Source organism: Lynx canadensis, chromosome B3 (assembly GCF_007474595.2).
Source record: "Lynx canadensis isolate LIC74 chromosome B3, mLynCan4.pri.v2, whole genome shotgun sequence".
NCBI lineage: Eukaryota > Metazoa > Chordata > Mammalia > Carnivora > Felidae > Lynx > Lynx canadensis.
In genome coordinates this window covers 106462341-106483831 of record NC_044308.2, presented here as the reverse complement: position 1 = coordinate 106483831, position 21491 = coordinate 106462341, and the positions used below count along the sequence as shown (strand labels likewise).

General features: G+C 44.5%; 1 protein-coding gene across 1 annotated transcript in view; it reads left to right on the top strand.

Annotated features, from left to right (window-relative positions):
- Window positions 1–21491, top strand: part of RTN1 (reticulon 1) — a 229436-nt gene that overhangs the window by 123803 nt on the left and 84142 nt on the right. The window contains exons 2-3 of the mRNA XM_030319236.1: window positions 1317–2090; window positions 9807–10535. Of these exons, the coding sequence (XP_030175096.1) occupies window positions 1317–2090; window positions 9807–10535 (1503 nt within the window). The remainder of the gene's footprint in view (window positions 1–1316; window positions 2091–9806; window positions 10536–21491) is intronic.

Sequence of the window (21491 nt, the reverse complement as noted above, 5' to 3'; positions counted from 1 at the left end):
ACTTTGAGACTTACTGGATTTGAATCCTGGCTGGGCCACCTTCTCTTTGTGAGATCTTAGGTGAGTTATTTGGCCACTCTGTTCCTCTGTTTCCTCATCTGTAAAAGGTAGTTAATGATAGTACCTATCTTCTAGGATTGCTTTGATGATTAAATGAATCAATATTAATTAAAAGCTTGGAACTCTCTCTGACGCATAGCAAGCGTTCAGATATTAGCTATTAGTATTATTGTATCACTGCTACTACTTTTTTTACTTTTATGAGTTGGTGCCCTGGAATATTCTTCCAGTGTGTCCTAAGGGCTTAGTGTATATTTGTGCATATGTATGTGTGTGATGTGTTGGGAATGTGGGGCTTAGTTTATAAAAGAGTTGTGAGAATTAGGTAAAATCACACTGCTTAACACATGATAAGCCCTCAATAAATGTTAGGTTTTCCCCCCTCTGGCAGCATTTTACAGCAAAGAAAAATTACAGAGGTTTCCCCTCTTCTTGCTATTAGTGAAGTTTTGGGCTGGTTTATGGGCATGAAATCCAGGTGAAACCATTGCATTGAGTCAAACTTTAGAAATTTGCTTTGTTCTTAGCACCACCAGTGGAACCAATAAATTCCCAGTGGGTCACTTTGAATATCACTGGGAGGTAGAAGATGGGCAGTAGGCGAGTGAATAAGGAGGGAAACAAAATGAGGGGAAAACCGAAGAAATAGGGAAGTGCTTATTAAGGTGCTACTGCTTTGGGATGAGGCTATTGGAAAACTGGGAGTCCCTTTCTCTGAAGACCTTTAAAAAGAGGAGGGACAGCATAAATCCAGGTGGAGCAGGTGGCCCTGACTGAAAGGGCCAGGCCAGAGGGTCTCTTGTGGCCTCTCCCAGCTCGGTGAGTCTCCAAGAACAGCCCCTCTCCCCACTTGGCTATCCCATTGTTGGATTTACAAACTCGAATCAGCCTACATTTCCAGCTCTATTTGGAGTCATTAACACTTGAGATCCTAAGAGGGCCAAGAAGGACCAAGTCACTGTATATTGAGATAGTAGATGTTGAAAATCAGCTTTCTAGTCCTCTGGGATCTGTCCCCAACTTCTCTTGGTGTGGCAGCTTCTGTGAACCTGTGTGATCTGCCACCCGGAAAACAGCAGTGCTGAGGGCTGTGAGGGAGACCAGGAAAATGAACATGAGCGTGCTCCGAGGGGACTCCGAGGGCTTCAGGAGAAAGGATACCATGTCTCCACAGGACGGGGCGGGTGATGGGTTAGGCAGGAGAGAGAAATGAAGCCAGATACCCACTCCTTGTCTGCTGCTGTTTTGATTCATAGGTGCGGCAGATGTCTCCAGTGCCACGGATCATACCTTTTCAACAGCATCAAAAGATGGAGAAGGATCGTGTTACACATCTCTGATTTCCAACATCTGTTACCCACCTCGGGAGGATTCTACATATTTCACTGGAATTCTTCAGAAGGAAAATGGCCATGTCACCACTTCAGAGAGCCCTGAGGAGTTGAGTACCCCTGGGCCCTCCTTACCAGATGTGCCTGGGACAGAGCCTCGTGGCTTATTTAGTTCCGATTCTGGAATAGAGATGACTCCTGCAGAGTCCACTGAAATGAACAAGATCTTAGCAGACCCCCTAGACCAGATGAAAGCAGAAGCCTATAAGTACATTGACATAACCAGGCCAGAGGAAGTGAAGTATCAGGAGCAGTGTCACCCCAACTTGGAAGAGAAAGGCTTGGACTTTAAGAATAAGGACATTGAAATCGCAACAAAATCTGAAGAGGCCCGTGAACCGGAGAAACCAGCTCCTGTGGAGGGAAAAATCCTCAAGGACCATTTATTTGAAGAACCAACATTTGCACCTTACGTAGATGATCTCTCTGAAGAGCAGCACAGTGCTCCTCTGATCACTGCCCCCGTCAAAATCACACTCACTGAGATCGAACCTTCTGTTGAAACTGCGGCCCAAGAGAAGACCCCCGAGAAGCAAGATATCTGTCTGAAACCAAGTCCTGATACAGTCCCCACAGTCACCGTCTCAGAGCCTGAAGATGACAGCCCAGGATCTGTCACTCCCCCATCTTCTGGAACAGGTAAGGGAACTAGTGTTCCTTGCCTTGGGAAAACCCAGGATTTGGAGATCTGAATTTTAAAGGGATGTAAATCTGCATTCAAAATATTTTACTATAAGGGTCCCTTTAAGTCTCAGTTTAACTAATTTAATTAAACATACAACTTTTTCAGTCTTTTTCTAGTGTTTATTTATTTCGAGGGGTGGGAGGCAGAGAGAGAATCCCAAGCAGGCTCCACACTGTCAGTGCAGAGCCCAACACGGGCCTCAATCTCATGAACTGTGAGATCATGACCCAAGCTGAAATCAAGAGTTGGACTCTTAACTGACTGAGCCACCCAGGCCCCCTAACATACAACTTTGTCAGTTTTGTGCCCATGGTACAAAGTTTGAGATCTGGGATTTTCCTTAAAGTCCTATCAGATTTGCCTTATAAAGTGTTTCTTTCCTCATTTGAAGACAGAGGTAAAGATCACTGAAACATGACAATCCTCATGTGGCTCCACTATTCAGAGCAGAGAGGGAGGTGCTGCTTTGCAGCTGGACCTCCAGGTCACCTGGAGGCATCCCAGAGAGAGCACCTTAGCTGTCCTCCCCAGACCAGCCAGGCCACCTGGGACAGGGCATTTCACATTCCTCAGCCCAGCTCCATGTCTGTACAATGGAGGAGGGCTGGGGTGGACTTCAGGGTCTTCAGAGGGACATGAACAGTGAGAGGAAACCTAAAAACAGGATACTCCTCCCCTCCCTTCAATCTCAGCAGGATCATTTTGGTCTTTTTACTTTGTTGAAGTGCTGCATACAGTTTTATTTCTTAAACTTAAGGGATTCATTTGATTAGAGTAAAAAAGTTCCAAATTCACTAAACTATGATCTTTTTCATCTTGAACATTCTCCTACTGTGACCTAAGGCTGGGTGTTAAACCATACTCAGTATATCCTCTCAAACACAAAGGGGTCTCCTATACACGGGTGAAAGGCCAGAGTGGTAGCAGGAGTGTCCCCACCCCACCCTGGGAACCTAGTCCCAGGTGGCAAAAGTGGAGCCTTTGTATCTCTACTTCTTTTGAATGTTCACGAGGTATCAGGATAGAGAGAACCATGAGATGTCTTTGGATCTTCTCCTGCCTCCAGTGTCTGGCATTCTTACCTGACTCAAGAGTGATTTACAAACCTTTCTGATTAAAAAAAAAAAAAAAAGATTTTCAGTATGTCAGGAAGGAGCTTTTACTGAAGTCTTAAAACAGATCCAAAGCCTATTAGGAGCAATTGCTCTAAATCCTGATAATGCAGTAAGTCCAAGTGTTAGAGAGGACTTAATGTAAGTCTCTCCTGCCCTGTTTCTCTACAGATTTTATCATCAATTCCTCTCCTTCCCCAACCTGATCTCAGACTCATTCAACTAAAAAGCTCCAAGGGTCTTAAAGATCCACTGCGCCACCTCCCTGATTTTCAAATTCATTCACTCACTCAACAAACACATTCCACATACTTTCTTTTGGTCAGGCACTCTGCTAGGCACTGGTGAGGTTAGAACTGAAAAAACAAAAACCAGTTTCTACCTTCCAGTGGGATAGATGACCAAGGAAATAGTCACACTAGTGTGATCTGTGTTCTGAGAGAGGGAAACATAGCATGCTGACGAACATCGGAGTCCAGCAGCTCCCCAGGTGAACAGAGCAGGAGGAAATAAAGGTGAAGGGGAGGGGTGGCCTTTCAGTCCGAGAAGGCTCAGGGACATGGAGGTGTGAGGTCACAGTGAATTTCCATGTGACATAAATTGATATTTGGATAGTGATGACAAATAAGAAAACTGAGGCTCCAAGTGAATTAGATATGACTTGTCCCAGATTACAGCATAAGGTAGGGACATGTCCAAGTCTCAAAGCCTCCTTGTGGTCTTTGTGACAATGCATCGTAAAATCCTTCTGTTATCCAATGAGTTGAAGATACTGATGCTTGGAAGATGTAAGCTGTAGTATCAGCTGTGCTTTCTCAAGCTCCAGGGTTGTCTGGGGATCAGTTTAGAAGAACTTCAGCCTAGTTTCATGAAGAGTGAAATGCCCCAGCAATACAGGTCCATTTACATGGCACCTGCCTCATGTAAAAACTACAGTTTACAGAGCTGATGAGAAAGACCTGATATGATGTAGGGTTTATGAATTATTAAGGAATTTCCTTTTTTTTTTCTTTTAGTGGCCATAGCCCATTGGGGTTTGGAGCAACTTCAAGATAAGACAAAGACAGATCTGGCTGACATGATCTTGGAGTTTTATAACCTTGGGTTGTCCACTTGACAGCACAGGATTAGGACAATGTTTTCTCTTCAGTTGCTCCAAATAAACATTCTAACCAAAGCTTACTGAAGAAAAAGAAAGTCCCCAGACCCAGTACACAGTCCTCTCCCATGTTCAGCTGCTCCTCTCTCCACAGACACCTCACCTCATAACACCGGAGTCCAATGACAACAGATAAGAATAAAACTAACAGGAAAGATAGGAGGAATTAACTTGTCACTGAGGCCTTTCTCCTTGTTCTTTTTATCCTAAGAGGTTACCATAACTCCCTTCCCTGTCTTGAGAGCCCCTGGCACTCCGGGCATGTGACACTCTGATAATAATAATGATTCTAATAATTATTAGTAGTATTCTAATTATCTGTCCAATTCTAATAATTCTAATTATGTGAATTATGAATCAGGAGAAATTCTCATTTAGAACAATTTTAGCCACACACCCTGAAGCTTAAGCAAGGAGTCTAATATATTTCCTTCACTTCCAATAAATTATTCCATTTTGTAAGTTTCTCCAAAGTACTGAGCTATTTTCATCATGTTAAATAATATATTCTGAGGTACAGAGGCAAAAATTCTTACAGCTTACATATTGGAAATGTCTTCTCAGCAAACACCAGTCATGAACACAAGTAAAGCATTCTAGGAAAACGTACTAAGGTCCCTGACACACGCCAGACCATTGGCCTACTGGCACCACAGTGTTTCTGACACAGTGCCTAAGAGTATGTTATGGAGGTCATGGATGTTCTTCAAGATGTTAGCCTCAGAAAGGACAGCAATCGAGAGGTCATTGTTAAACCATCCCAGCTTCCCTTAGTAAAACAAATAAGCAATAAAAAGTAAATCAGTTTCACAGAGTCTGATTACAATAATGAGTGATAGAGTGTTGGGCGTGAAGGGGTCAAGGATGGCCTCTTTGAGGAGGTGACATGTGATCAGAGATCTGAATGAGGAGAAGGAGCTTACAATTCAAAGGAGGGGGTTAAATGGGGACCTCAGGTACAGAGGAAAGCAAGTGCACAGGCCCCAAGGCTGTATTATTTGGGAACTGAAAGATGATGCAAAGAACTGTTAACCTTAAAAATAGCTATTTTGCCAGAAAACATTGATTTATTCAGGAATGGCAGAGCATTACAATTCAGGACATGCTATCTATGGTAAAACCATAGGCAAGTCCAACAAAGGAGAAGAACATTATTTTATGGATAAGACCAAGGAAGTTGGGAGGGGTTGTTCTGAATGAAAGTCCATCAGAGAAAAGCAGGCGTTCAGAGTGATGATGGTGTCTCATTGGCCAAATTGCAGGGGTAATCAATTTCTTCTAGAAGAGTCAATGTACATCTTTTTCTGTTGGGGCCTGTAAGTGATCATTCTTTCCTGTTGATGGTTCTTCTGTTGAGGTCTGCAATTGACAATTCTTCCTGTAATTGACATTGAGTGGAATAGCACCCCCTTCTAGCCTCTCAGTTGTTAGTGAGGTTTCCCTTTATTATTTTTTACAGGGACAAAGGAAAAGTATGGCATAGATCAGAGTCTGGGGGGGGGGGGCAGGGGGCAGGGCCCAGATTATTCAGGGATTCACATGCTAGGATGAAGAATTTGGATTTTGTTCCAAATGCAATGGGAAACTGCTGGAGGGTTTTGATGTGGGAAGTGACATCACTCATTCACTCATCCATTCACTTAACAAATATGTGTTGACCGTTTATGGTCATGCATGCCAGGCATTGTCCCATCACCACTGGGGAAGCAGTGCTGAAACCTAACAAGGTTTCTGCCTGCACAGAACTTATATTCTATTGGGAAGACTTACATACAAATAAATAAATGTGTAACATAATATTAGGTATTTATAATGGTAATGAAGAAAAATAAAGCAAGATATAGAGTGAAAGAGTGATGGGGTGGTTGTGAGGAAAGTCTTCTCCTTGCTGATGCCTCTGAGCAGAGACCTGAAGTGGGGTAGGGAAGGAGCAAATCATGAAGACACATGAGGAGGAGGTACCAGGCCTGGAGCTGGGAATGTTTTGTGTGTTCAAGGAGCAGCTGCAAGGTCAGTGTGGCCAGATTGGGGAGAAGGAAGGGAAGAGGGACAGAATCAGATGTGTGTTCTCAAACGATTCCTCTGGATGGTGACTGAAGAATGAGCCAGGGGCAAAGGGGAGACCTGAATGGCAACATCATTCACAGTTGGATGGTGGCATCTGTGACTTGGTAAACTGGCCCATGTTCACCTTTCCTTTTATCATTCTAAATTATATTGTCATAATTAGCAGCAGCAGCAAACGCATCTCCCCAGGCAGGGCAGTTCTAACCTTCCCAGTTTTTATAATCTGTTCAATTATTTTTACTGACTCTTTCTAGATTTGCTGGGTCAGTTGTGACACATACTAACCAATATCTCAGCTACAGGTCCATAAATTTTAAAAGCAAGAGTACAAAAAACTTCTATTTTGTTTTAGTTTTTTTCCCTGATTCCTCTTAGCACTTTGTTAAACTTTTGGTTCCTGTTAAGAACAAAGGATAGCATCTATAATTTCTACTGAGATTCTTTTAACTCATATTAAGGATGGATTCTTTTCAGGGTAGTACCTTCACCTGCCCAAGATGAAAGGCATTAGGGCCTTTCATCCCACACCCCACAGCTGTCTGATAGCATCCTATTCTTGAGTAAATAAAGCAAGATCCTTGAGCCTTTTCTGAGTGCTGTACCTCAGTGGTTTTCAACTGGAGATAGGGTTGCCAAATAAAACACTCATATTTCATAGGATATCCTTACACTTAAAAAATTCAAAGTTTAGCACAGATTCAAATGTGACTGGATGTCCTGTATTTTTATTTGCTAAATCTGCCAACCCTAACTGGAGGTGACTTTAGAATTGCCCTTGGAGTGGGGCACCTGGCTGACTCAGTCGGTTAAGTGTCCACCTCTTGATTTTGGCTCAGGTCATGATTTCATGGTTGTGAGTTTGAGCCCCAAGTCCAGCTCTGAACTGACAGTGTGGAGCCTGCTTGGGATTCTCTCTCCCTCCCTCTCTCTCTCTCTGCCCCTTCCTCACTTGCGTTTCCTCTCCCTCAAAAATAAATAAAAATTTTTTAAAAAATTACCCTTGGAGATACAAAATGCAGATGGTTAGGCCCCTCCAGACTCATTTCTACTAAGTCAGAATTTCTGAGAGCTGTTCTGAGCCATACATGTGATTAAGAACCACCGTTCTAAAGATGTGAGCTAGTCCTCACATCAGCTCTTCTTTATCGAGGACCTCCTGGGCACCAGACATTGCACTAGGTGCTGGAGATATGACAGCAAATGAAAAGATGTTGGTTGCCCTTTGCGGTCCTGGTGCTTTCGGTCTGGGGTCGGAGAAAGCAGGGGAGCGTACGGAGACAGACATGAACGAAGTCATCACATAAACAAATACAAAGCCACCCAGGGCTCTTAGTTGTGGAAAATGAGTGGACACTAGCCAGTCTCCTGAACTATGCAGCGCCAGGTCGGCTTGCACACAGGGCAGGCTGCCTTACAGGACACTTGTAGCCTTTGAGCCCTAGGCCCTGCCTGCCTGTTTCGTGGTTTCCTAGGAATGGTGTACAAACAGTGGTGATGTTGGTCAGACCCCTTGGGCCTCCTTGTGATACCTAGAAATCATCGCAGCTCCTACCTCTGGGCCTTTGCACTATCTGTTCCCTTTGTTTGGCATGCTTTTTCCTCTAATTATCCTCATGAGTCACTCTCTTACCTCCTTGAGTGTTGAATATAGGTTACCTTCCAGATGAGGTCTATCTTGACTATCCTATTTAAAATTGCAAATTCACCCCACCCTGTCCCAGCACTCCTGATCCCTAAACCCTACTCTACTTTTTTTTTTCACAGCACTCAACATCTTCTTATATACTATATACTTTACTCATTTATTATATATAGTTGATGTACTGTGTTCTCCCACTAAAATATAAGCAGAAATTTTGTTACCTGTTTCATTCATTAATATATCCTAAATACCTATGAAAAAATTTTTTAATGTTTATTTTTGAGAGAGAGAGAGAGAGCACTGGCGAGTGTGGGGGTAGGGGGAGAGAGAGAAGGAGACAGAATTCCAAACAGGCTCCAGGCTCTGAGCTGTGAGCACAGAGCCCTATGTGGGGCTTGAACTCACAAACTGTGAGATCATGACCTGAGCCAAAGTCAGACACTTAACCAACTGAGCCACCCAGGTGCCCCCCAAACACCTATAAGAAAGCCTAACCTGTAATAGATGAGTGAATACTGTCAGGTTAAAGGATAAAATCAATCCTGCTCTATAAAGAATTAGACAAATCTAAAATGTTTGATCCATTGAGGTTCTCCCACAGTCCTAAAGCAACAGATGACCTAGCCATAGTCTGTTCTCCTTACCACCCTCCCAAATCAGTGACCTCAAAGCTTTGGAGAAATGACGAGTATTTCTTGCTTATAAAAGGACCAGAGACTACTGTCTGAGATATTCTGAAATAAGGACCTGCTGTATGGCAAGGGAAAAACCAAGCTCCTGAAAACTGTTGTCATGGTGTTCCCAGGTAGTCTCGTCTAAGGGAGAGAAATATCAGCAAGATTGCTGGTGAAGTTTTCAGGCCATCTGGATAAACATCAGACAGAAGGCAGGCATTCACCCAGGGGACTGGGGGTGATTCTCAGGTTTTGTTCTTCTCAAGAGGAGGGGAGGAGAGGAAAAAGAATGATGGTGGGCTCCACCATCCATTAGAAGCCCAGGGGGGATTGTGCATTATGGTAATCTTCACAGCCTGCTTGGTAGAACTGGCAAAACCTTTCTCTTATATTGCCCTACTTTGTTACACGTTTCACTAAAAATGAGTAAAAGTATTGATTCTTATGGGAAATGTAAAGCTCAGAAGTCATTGTGTGTAGGGTCCAGACTAAGCTTTCTTTGCTCACTGAAAGAGGCAACATGAAAAGCAATGGACAAGGAGTAATGGATGATGTTCAGATTTGTTGATATTGGTGGGCCACATTAGAGAGTTATATATGTCAGATTACCTGATGAAATCTGTGAACTTGGAACACTTCCCTGAGAGAAGGTATCAGAAATTAAAACCATGACTTCCAGGATGTTTGCCACATTGAAAGGGAAAAACCAACCGAGAGGTGCTGTTGCTAAGAAATTGCTTTGTCATTTTTTTTTAAGTAGCTAGATTAAGATAGATAGGTATGTAAAGCACTGATTAATTGGGCCATAACAGTAATTAGCCTTCTCCTTCAGGTGGCCTGCCTTTTCAGCATAGCCCTGGAAACAGACTATTTTTGTGCTAATGAGATAAATGTGTTTCTCCAGCAACAAGAAAACATCTCCCCTAATGGAATTTTGTTTTATTTCTTCTCTCTATGTCCATCTGTCTGTCCGTGTGCGTGCCTCTCTGGCTCTTTTTTGCTTTGTGGGACGACAGAACCATCTGCTGCAGAATCCCAGGGAAAATGCAGCATATCCGAGGACGAGCTGATCACTGCCATTAAAGAAGCAAAGGGGTTATCCTATGAAACGGCGGAGAGCCCACGGCCGGTAGGCCAGGTGGCCAGCAGGCCCGAGGCCAAGGCCAGGTCCGGGCTGCCGGCCATCCCCAGCCCCCTGGACCACGAGGCCAGCAGCGCCGAGTCGGGGGACTCGGAGATCGAGCTGGTGTCCGAGGACCCGCTGGCCGCCGAGGACGCGCTGCCCTCGGGCTACGTGACCTTCGGACACGTGGGCGGCCCGCCGCCGTCGCCCGCGTCGCCGTCCATCCAGTACAGCATCCTGAGGGAGGAGCGCGAGGCCGAGCTGGACAGCGAGCTCATCATCGAGTCATGCGACGCGTCCTCGGCCTCGGAGGAGAGCCCCAAACGGGAGCAGGACTCGCCCCCGATGAAGCCCGGCGCCCTGGACGCCATCCGGGAGGAGCCCGGCGCCCGGGCCGAGGAGGGCGCGCCCGGCCCCTTCCCCAAGTTCCCCTCGGCCGCCCCCCAGACCGGCCCCGAGCTGCCCTCCGGGGACCGGGCTCCGGCGCCCGACGGGCCCGCGGCGCAGCAGCGCAAACCTGCGGAAGCCACGAGCTCCGGTCCAAGCCCGGCGGCCGCCCAGGGCCCTGAGCCGCGGGGTCCCGGCGTCGTGCCTCCTCTGCTGTTCCTCAGTAAGCAGCAAGGTAAAGTGACCGCTTTCCTCATTGAAGCGACTTGTCTGCGCAGTAGTGTTCTTCCCCTGGGTGCTCTCAGGTACTCAGCCCGGCCTGGCTGGTCGACCAGTTGCCCAGAGAACAGCCAGGGGAGGAGGGTGAGGAGATGATGGAGAGAGTGGGCTTCGCAGCTGGGACTTGCGTGGGAGGCACGTGCTCCAGGGGGCAGCGCTGCGCTGGCTCAATCCCCGCGCGTCCCCAGTGATGAGCACTTTTGTGGACGCGCCTGGATCTCCTGAATGGAGGGAATGTGTCCTTGCTTTCATCCCGGGGTTGGATTTCCTCATTGGGGAAGGGTGGGTGTTTTGTGATTGTCAAGGCTCATTTCCAATCTCCCACCCCTCAGTGATGGAGAGTGGCTGCATCAACCCATCATCAGCACATCTATTTTGCACCCAAATTCGCACCCATTTAAATGGCCCTGGTAGGATCTCAGCACCTTCCTCTTTCTTACCCAGGGAGCAAGGCATTTGGACCTTGATAAAGGTTTTTGTGTCCCAACTAGTCAGGAAAGACAGGGACCAAAGTTAACGCCAGAATTTCTCTTGTTCTTCAAGCAAGACCTAAGTTGGTTTTTAAAGTCACATATAATTTAGAATGATTTTAATTTGGCCGTTATAATCTTCCTGTGAGAAATTTTCCTGTGAGTTGAAGACTTAAACGGGCGAGAAATGGAAGTCGTTTTGTCTTACAGATATTTGTACGTGAAGAGCGTGTAGCATTCTTCTTTCCAAATCATCGACTACACCTGACTGCAGTTGTGTTACAGAATTCAGAAAGGAATCAAAGAGTCAGTGAATAAATTAAGCCCTGTGCAATCTAGTTCGTGGGCTGCATTGAGGGAAAGGAGGGAACCTCTCTCCAGCTCCTGGGTGGGAACACCCAGGTAGAACTTTAAAACAAACCCTAAAAGCACAGCTTTATTCAAAGTCCCCTTCCACCCATCTCCTCTGCCTGTCGCTTCTTTAGGAGTATTTTGCCTTTTGCGGGTAAATGATTTCAAGAGTACACCCTCCTTCCTGTGTATATGCTAACCCAGTGATCTTGGTGGTGATTAAAGTGCTTCGTATAAAAAGAGAGGGCAAAATCTTTCCCATTATAGATTGAAAGCTAGCTTCTAAATTCTTTAAAATTAACACATTGGAACAGGGGAATCTAGAGGGATGTAATAAAAAGATAACCCTGCTGCATGGTTACTGGTGGCTTAGACACATGGCATTATCATGTAAGGGCCGATATAATTGACTTTCAATTTCCCAAATAACTCTTCCCTGAGAGTTTAAAGTATATTTAGTGTGTGCAATAGTGAGGATATTTGATGACATTTAACAGTGGCAGTGTGTGTTTGTTGGGTGAATATTGAAACCAATTTGGATTCTTTTCCTACCACTCTGACCGTGATGGGGATGGACCCTGAAACTTGCAGGGAGCCCTGGGGAATAGCATAAGCACAAACCATGTGCCATCCCTTCCGGTCCTGAAGCAGTTGAGCTTGAGTCTTGCTGAACCTGAGTTCCTATCACTGTACTTTAACAGACACGTGTTTCCATTTTATCCCCTAAATAGCATCCCTGAAATAGTCACCATGTGTGCAGTGCTGTTCAAGTATATATATTCTCAAAAGCAAATAAATTGGGAAGCTAATAAGGAGAAAATTGAATTGTGCAGGCCCATTTCTCTCCCTAGTAAATCTGAGATGTAAGTGTGACAGCTGGGACTGACTGAGTGACCAGACGTCTCATGAAGAGCTAAGGCGATGGACAACCGCAGCTGTGAATGCAAAGGCTTCCGAGCCAATTCTAGTGTCATTCTAATCTCTGTGCAAGTTGCCCCATATGGCTTGGACCCTCTGCTGCCAAGTTTAGACATTAGAGAGAAGAGAGTGGCAGTCTTTTTAAATGATTCAGGCATGCCAGGGTGAATAACCTCTGCTCTCTGCACCAAGGGGTCCTTTGAAATCCAGTCTCCTGCTGAAACTTACCGCTCAGCTGCATTATGTATAAAGAGAGTCTAAAAGGCCGTTCTGGGGCAGCCAAGCGCCCGAGGTCTTGGGCGGATGACTCAGCGCTGCCAGCATGTTATCTGAGCTCTGAGGTTCCGCCTCGTCTCACCTGCTCCATCTCAGCAGGTGAGAGGATCAGTGCTGCCCAGCATCCCCCAGGCCGTTCTTAATCACTGTCAGTGGACAGTAGGATTGTGCTCACGTCAAGGAGGACTCTGTCAGCAGTAAAGTCAGGTCAGCTTCTGTGGTTTCCTGCTCTTGCCCACTGAAGCCTCTGGCCGTATGAGTGCATTCAAGTTCAAGTATTCACAGCATGCTCATCTCCCTGGCTTTGGAGCCATGTTGCTGAGGCTGAACTAAGTTGCAGAAAGGTCCAGAAATATTTATTTAGAATAAGGTTTGGCAAATACCTGATGGCATCGTAATATGTACTGTCAAGGAGTTTTGGGGTTTACTGGTGCACACGCCCTGATAAGGTTTATTTTTGGATCTTTTTGCCCTTCAGAGGCCTCTAGAGCTATTGCACCGGAGACGAAATGCAGTTTGTCATATTCCAGTTCCCTTCCTCTGTGCACCCTTGAACTTCTGCTGCCCTATAATTCTGCTCTCCCACGCCTCCCAGGAAGGTTTGTGAGGAACATCAGAATCTGAGAGCATGGATAAATTTTCATTGCCGCAAGGTTGACCCTGACTGTTAGGAACATCTGAGTGAAAAGCCAATGAAGAGATTCTCAATAAAACACTGATACCCAGTGTGACTCATCAGGATGTATGTGTGGTATTTACCAAACCTGTAGATTTTTTTTTTTTATCAGTGTTCCTCATGGTTCATCTTCTAGGGAACACATTTTTGGGAAATAGTGTTCTCTTCCTACTCACGAACTCCCTACATTCTGATTTCTTTACCTTGCAACTCAAAAGTAGGGTGCTTGGACCAGCCATGTGAGTCTTATGTGACAGCTGTTAGAAATGTCACTCCAGGGGTGCCTGGGTGGCGCAGTCGGTTAAGCGTCCGACTTCAGCCAGGTCCCGATCTCGCGGTCCGTGAGTTCGAGCCCCGCGTCAGGCTCTGGGCAGATGGCTCGGAGCCTGGAGCCTGTTTCTGATTCTGTGTCTCCCTCTCTCTCTGCCCCTCCCCCATTCATGCTCTGTCTCTCTCTGTCCCAAAAATAAAAAACGTTGAAAAAAAAATTAAAAAAAAAAAAAGAAATGTCACTCCATCCCAGACCTACAGAATCAGAATCTGCGTTCTGACAAGATCCCCTAGTAATTCCTAGGCATGGCAGAGCTTGAGAAGCAGTGTTTTAGACTGTGGCAGCCAGCTTTCACATTCCTACCTGCAACCATCCTGATGAAAGTCACCAGTGATACCTTCTTGCCCCTAAAATGGCCTCTTTTGAATCTCATCTTTTTGTCCTCTCTGGTAATTTAATATCATCCTGCTGGCCAGTCCTGAAAACACTAGAGAGAAAGTGGTGTATGTTCAAAATAATACATTGAAGCTGCACAAAATAGTGCAAAATAAAAGTTACAGTCCCCATTCTCCACCATCCTGATCTAATTCTCAGAGATAATCATAGGATTTTGGTTTGGTTTTGCCATTCCTGTTCCTTTCAGAAACTTTCTTGAAGTATTTGGGCACATACAATTTGTTACCGCACAAGTGCTATCACATTGAACTGACTGTTTTGTAACTTACTTCCTGTAACAGTAAATTCCAGGACAATCCCCACTCTCGTGAACATTGTTCTCTCCTTCTCGGAACTTTTTCCTCCTTATTTCCCTGATGTTACCCCTTCCTGCTCCACCCCTTACTCTCTCACCTCTTTTCTGATCTTTTTTGCCACCTTCCTTCCAGTTCCTGTCTTGCCTCTGAGTTCTGTCCCTGTCTTTCTTTGTCCCTCATTTCCTTGGTGTCCCCCACACAGGTTTTTAGCCACTGCCTTTGGTGCCCCACCTCGCAGATCTCTGGCTTTGGAGAATTCTCCTGAGCTCCACGCCCATTTCCCCACTGTTGGCTGGACATCCCATAGACCCTCCAAATGTAATATGTTGATGTTATTTGTCAAACTCTGCTCCTTTCCTTCCTCTGTGCCCTTCCTGAGCTGATGACAGGTTATCATTTGGGCTTCACGTTGGCTTGAACATTCAGATCGGGTCTAGATCTAAATAAAGACTCCCTAGCCTGAGACAAGGTTAAAAGTGCAACCTGAATGTAAACACTTCAGTGGAAGTCTTGTGGTAGTGTTTGGTTATAAAATTATCATCCAGATGATCCAGAATGTTCTTAATAGTTGAACGATTATCAAAATAAAAACTACAAAATGTAAAAATCCTCTTTGTGGCACTCTTAAGAATGCATCCAGTGATACCAGTTTGAGAAATACCAGGTTAAGCCAGTGGTCCTCAAAGTGTTGCCTGAGCACCAGGTTTCTCAGAATCTCGTAGAGTACCAATTAAAAAATGCAGGTTCCCACTCTGCCCATACCCCAGAACTACAGAATCAGAATACGCCAGGGCATAAACCTGTACTTTTAATGAGCGTGCTGAAGAGCATTCTGGTTATAAGCAGATGAGCCGGGCAGCCCAGACCCGTAGTGAAAAACACCTTGGTGAGTGTGCCCCTAGGTGTATGTTGCTTTTTAATTAGAGAGACTGAGGGGGCTCTCAGCTGCTTCCATCCCTTCTCATGCCCCGGGAAGCAGGCCTCTGCACCTTTTCTCTCTGTGGACACCAGCTGCAGCAGCTGGAGCTTGCCGGGCTCTGCCCCTCATGGCAGGGAAAAGCTTCTCTCTTCCCTGGGGGAGTGATTTGCAGGAAGGCTACCAGATGGAGGACTTCTCAATAGACCTAACATTTATGATGTTTATTATTGCTTCTCATTATTAGACCAGATATTGCTTCTGTCCTAAAACATTTGAAGAGAACCAAAATATGTGTGACCCACTTACTTTTCTTCCCGTAATTCTAGGCAAAAAAAAAAACAAAACAAAACCATCTTCTAGTCCCATATTTTATTTGCTTTCATGAGACTGAATTCATAAGTCAGGCTGTCAAGATTCCTGGAGAGTCGCTAACCTTTCACAGCGCACATTTCAGAATCATTCTGAGGACTCAGACCCCTTCCCTTGTAGCGGCTGCCCCCGGCGCCAGCTTTCAACAAGACGGACCTGGTAGCTGCTGGATAAAGTTTGGCTTCTGTGAGGATGAATGCAATGTAATACTTAGATGGAGACACTGAGCCTTCCATCTCAGACTGTTCACAACAATTAAGCTACTTCTATGAGACTTTGCCCCGTGATAGAAGGTGCTGTCCTGGCCTAGGCATCCCAAACGAGACTGCCTGTAAGCCGCTCACCTCACTGCCTTTACCTTCTGAAGTAGTCACAAGGCAAGCATTGGCCCAGATTGCATATTGATCTATGATTTTTAAATGGTGACTTCAGAACACTGGGGAGATTTTCTTTTCAGGCTTGGATAGAATTGCTCCACCCCTTGGTGGCCCCAGAGCCTATTCTTTCTAGTGACAGATATTCTTTGATACTTCAGTAGGGTGTGTATAATAAAGATCTGATATGCTGATTACATCTCTGTTATATTTCAGTGTCATTTTGGGGGACGTAGTAAACCCCAACTCCCTAGTAAATTTTGCCTGGGCACAGAGTGGAGCATAGATTCGCTCCTGAGATGGATTCAGGTCAACCTTGAACTTGCCTGTAGAGACAGAGTTCACAGATGGCAAACATTATGGTGCCTCTAAGAAATAATGACCCTGTTAGATGGTGATTCTGATTCATCATCCAGCTCGTTCGCCACTCACGTAAATCATCCTTTCTTGCTGATGTAATCAAGCAGCTTGGAGGATATAACTCACATACTTCTAATTCTCAGAGCCAAGACCTGCTCCAGGGTATTCCCCGCCCCTTTTAAATGCTAACCTCACCTTCCACTGAAGTCTGGATGAGATATTCACAGATATAGTCTCTGCACTTCTGGATTCTATCTTTGCAACCCCACAAAACACTCTAATACAGAATGAAATAAATTTTACTGAATGTATGCCAGCCTTGCAAAAGCAAGACGTTACCAATTCATTTATCCTTCTTTTGATTCAACCAATAAGGTATACTACATGCCTGATGCTATCCATATAATGGTGACTAAGGCAGACATGAATCCACCTTTGTGGGCTTACACTGGTGGGGAGGAGGGGTTTCGATGAAAAAGGAAATCAATAGAATGATGTGTATGAGAGTGAGAGTTTCCTGGTGGTAGTGACACTTAGATAGGAAGGTCAGAGAAGGAGGAAATTGCGTAGTCCACTGTCGCAGGAGATTATTCAAGAGGGGCTCCTGGGTGGCTCAGTTAGTTAAGTGTCTGACTCTTGATTTTGGTTCAGATCATATCATGGTTGTGAGATCCAGCCCCACATCAGGCTCTGAGCTGACAGTGCAGAGCCTGCTTGGGATTCTCTCTCTTAGTCTCTCTCTGCCCCTCCCCTGCTCACGTGTGCTTGCTCACTCTCTTTCAAAGTAAATACACATTTAAAAAAAAGAGAGAGAAATAATTAAAATTCCAAATAACAGAAAATACCAAGCCCAGAGGCAAGAAAGTTCTGGGGTCATTCTAGAAACTGAAAAAAAAAAATGTCTGTGTAGATAGAGTGTGGTAGGCAAAGGGGACAGTGACAAGAAGTGGGATTGGAAGGTTGGCAGTGCCCTTTCATACCCAGACCAAGGTGCAGAGTATATCAAACATTGCAGGGAGCCACCAAAAGGTTTTGAAACTTGGAAGTAACATGACCTGCTTTCCATTTTTTTGAGGTCACATTGGCTGTTGTAGGGGGGAAAGATTGGAGGAGGACAAGTATGGAAGCAGGAAGGCTGATTAGGAAGGTATTGCAGGGGCGCCTGGGTGGCGCAGTCGGTTAAGCGTCCGACTTCAGCCAGGTCACGATCTCGCGGTCCATGAGTTCGAGCCCCGCGTCGGTCTCTGGGCTGATGGCTCAGAGCCTGGAGCCTGTTTCCGATTCTGTGCCTCCCTCTCTCTCTGCCCCTCCCCTGTTCATGCTCTGTCTCTCTCTGTCCCAAAAATAAATAAACGTTGAAAAAAAAAAAAAAAAAAAAAAAAAAAAAAAAAAAGGAAGGTATTGCAGTAGTGGGGGCATGGGATGATGGTGACCGGGAGAGAGTAGTAGCAATGCAGGTGGAGAGGAATGGATGGATTTGAGGTGGATTTGGGAGACTGACTTCATAGGACTTACTGATGCATTGGATGGGTGGTTGCAGTGATCTTATTCCCAACACCTCTCGGTTCCATTTCAGTTTTCCGTCACCATAATGATTACAAGTAGATGCAAAAAGATTTACGAAGGGAAAAATACCCTACACTTTGATGCTGTCATTGAATCTGTGTTTTTGTGTCTGCTGCTAGAAACCATCCATTTGGCTGATGATGGCACTGAAATACTCTCACAGTTTGAGCTGTATATCTAGTATATTTCCATGGCCAAGCAGCTGAGGGCCTAATGGTCATCAGTGTGTTTAGATGACAGGGATGTTTGGGTGGCTGGGGCTGGAACTGAAATGAGGGTCAAATATGGTACCTGTGGAGATTAAATAAGGCATGTAGTTAGGTGGGCAGGGATTGTGGACAAGCAAGTCAGTTATTTAAATAGAATTAGATAAGGGGCACCTGGGCAGCTTAGTTGGTTGAGCGTCTGACTCTTGATTTCAGCTCAGGTCATAATCCTAGGGTCGTGGCATCAAGCCTTGCATCAGGCTCGGCACTGAGTGTGGAGCCTGCTTCGGAATCTGTCTCTCTGTCTCTCTCTTTCTCTCTCTGCCCCTCTCCCCTCCTCATACTCTTCCCCACCCCCTGACTTCTCTCTAAAATAAAAATAATAAAAAAAAACAGAATTAGATACAGGGTTGGGTAGAAGCTGGAACTCATAAAAGCTTCAGAAATCCTAAAGTACAGTCCTAAATATGAATAAAAATTATACTAACAGGCAAAGAAAAGATAGCACCCTGGCAGAGAGCAGAGGTTAAAGTCAGAGGAAAGGTAGCTTTAAGGCAAACCCTCAAATTGGGTCTGAAGGAGGGACAAGCATTCCATTGGGTGTAGTTACCTCAGCCCAAGGCTACGGCTGACCGTGGGCTTTGTCTGTGATTTCTCAGTGCTTCGGAGTCAGTAGGCTCTGTAATAGTCCTTCTGAGTTTTAAAAGACCTACGCTTGAGGCAGTAGTCCTCCTGTGCCTGGTGAAGTATTGATACAGGAACTTTCTCTCTCCTTGTGGAAATTTGGGACACTTGGTAGGGAGAGAGGACTAGGTGCTCAGTGGAACTGTTTGCTTCTTGTCGACAGTGTTTCTCAAAGTGTTGTTGGTAGGCCATTTATGTCAGAAACAAATTTGTTTTTTAAAATACAAATTCCTAGGCTCACCCCACGGTCTCCTAGGGAGGGGCTTGAGGAATCTGCTTCATTAAGTAGCTTCCAGTGAATCCTAGGCACACCAGAATTGGAGAATGATGAGGGAATTTTGAGGAATTATGAGGCTGAACTTTCAGAACACTCAGAGTAATCTTTGGCAATTTTTTTCCTGTAGTGCCCCAACTTCTTCAGGGCTTGAGCCAGAATCCTCAAAGTTGGCTTTTCTGTTTGGGCTTAGAGATTAATTAAAATGGTTCTTGTATGGAGTTTAGAATGAAGATAATACTGTTAACTCTGAGACTTCCACCTCCTCATGGGAGAAGGGGAGGGGAGGTCACGTGAGTCTTACCAGCTCACTCTGGAGGATGCTTCTAACATCTCCTGACCTCACAAAGCCTCCAGAACAAAGACCCCAGGAGGACATGGTGGGAACACAGACAGCTAACCATTCACATTCCCAGTAGTGTAGGGCCTCCTGAGTCAGAAGAGTCCCCCAGGTGGCCTCTGTTTATAGCTTGGAAAATTCATGGAAGAGAAAAAAGGCCTGAGGGTGGAGTCGGGCTGTATACTACCAGGCACAGTGAGGAGTTACAAGCTTGATCTCATACAAGATAAAAGATTTCACTACCACTAATGATTCAGTTCAAAGCTGCATATTCTGGTAAATATAGCATTCTGGCTTAAGTCTTCCCTTCTGGCAGTTATTTTCTTACAACTCTTGGCTGAGCACTGAAAGCATGGGGGATTTTTCTACACACAAACTAGTAGCAAAAGCAGATTATGTGTTCCCAAACTAATTCTTTCACTTCCAAACTCACTTTTTGTTTTTTTTTTTTTTTACCAGCCCCTAACATCTCGAGGAGATTTGATTCTACACCTTAAAAATGCAGAGGAAATTAAGTAAAGCAGAAGAGTGGTTTTTGTATTCATTATCTCAACTGAGTGTTAATGTCTGTTGCCATCCAGTGGTTGTGATGAAAATATCCAACCTTTACTTTTTAGCCTCATCTCAAACTGCCAGGATTTGAAATTTACAGATCTCTTGGGATATGATGTAAGAAAATATGTCTTTGAATGATTTTACAGTGGCCACTACATGGCTAAATGGCTGGGCCATTTATGAGGTGATTGATCAGTTAAATTATTATCCATATTTTTGGGGGGGGAACCAGCACAAGGACAGTGTTTCAAAAGATATTCCTAAATGGGTAACCTAGTTTTTATCAGAATTAATTTTAAGCTATACCATTTGGCCTGTAACAAAACACAAAATATAACACGATGTAGAATTTATGAACCATAGTTTCCTACTAATTGGAGTTTTTGGATCAATGCCCTCACTTTAAATTGAAGTCAAAAACTTAGGTATAGTCAGTTGTTCCAAATGATATTTCAGGGGGAGAAGAACCAGGATTTGAAATAATATCTGATTGATTCGCATCTAGTGCCCTTTTCCAAATAAATTGATTTCCAAGTAGTTTAGTTGCTTTTAAGAAAATCTAAAAGTTTCTCTATGCCAAGTTACTTTAGAATATAAAGATGTAAGATTTATTATCATAAATGTATATGTACGTAAATAGGACTTTTATAATAGTACACAATATGTGCAGCTAGGTCAAGTGTTATCTTTATCAGTCAGCTGGAAATTCAGTCCAGTACCCTGGAAAGGATTTAATTTTTCTTTAATTTTAGGCTAGCCAACTGATAATGAATCAATTTTACATAAAGTCATAGTTTTCTCTGAAGTTGGAAATAAATAATAGCATAAGTAATTTGATTCTAGATAATTTTGATATGGGTAAAATGGCCTCATTGTCAATTTGTCCCTTTTATTTTCTTACTCTTCCCCTTTGTTGGAGTCCACATTTTTATGCCCTTTTATATTCCTCTGAACAGAATCTGGAAATTCAGGGTAGATTTTTTTATATTCTGCAAAGATGTGCTCTAATTTCAAAGCCAAAAATCCTGGCTTTGACTTTGATTTCTAAAACTTTTCATGGTTCACATTCTCATTCTTGTGGACACCACACCTTTCCCTCAGATCCCATTAGTGTGTGAAGAACACACTAGGACTCCTTGATTGAGAAATCCCCGAGCCAAACCCTAGAGGCTGAGGGCAAAACCCTCTTGAAGAGACACTTTTTGGATTTCAGTGTTACTGTTCATGGGTCACATCTGGACTGTTATGCCTCTAGGATGAGACGCAGATCATTCACTTGAATTGTAAGTTTTATACCTCCGACTGTACATAATATTTGCCCTTATAATTTATATGATGGCTATTTTGTGATAGGTAAAGACAGATTTTCTACCACGTTGATACATCCTCTTCCGTAGTACAGTCATTGCTGGGAAGTGGCTTCTCAGTTCGGCATTGCATTTCCCAGCCTTCCTTGCATCTAGGTGAAGCTATGAGCCTCGTTCATATCAATAGAGTGTGAGTGGAAGTGAGATGGGTCACATCTGGGGCAATGTTGAAGACACAGTTGTA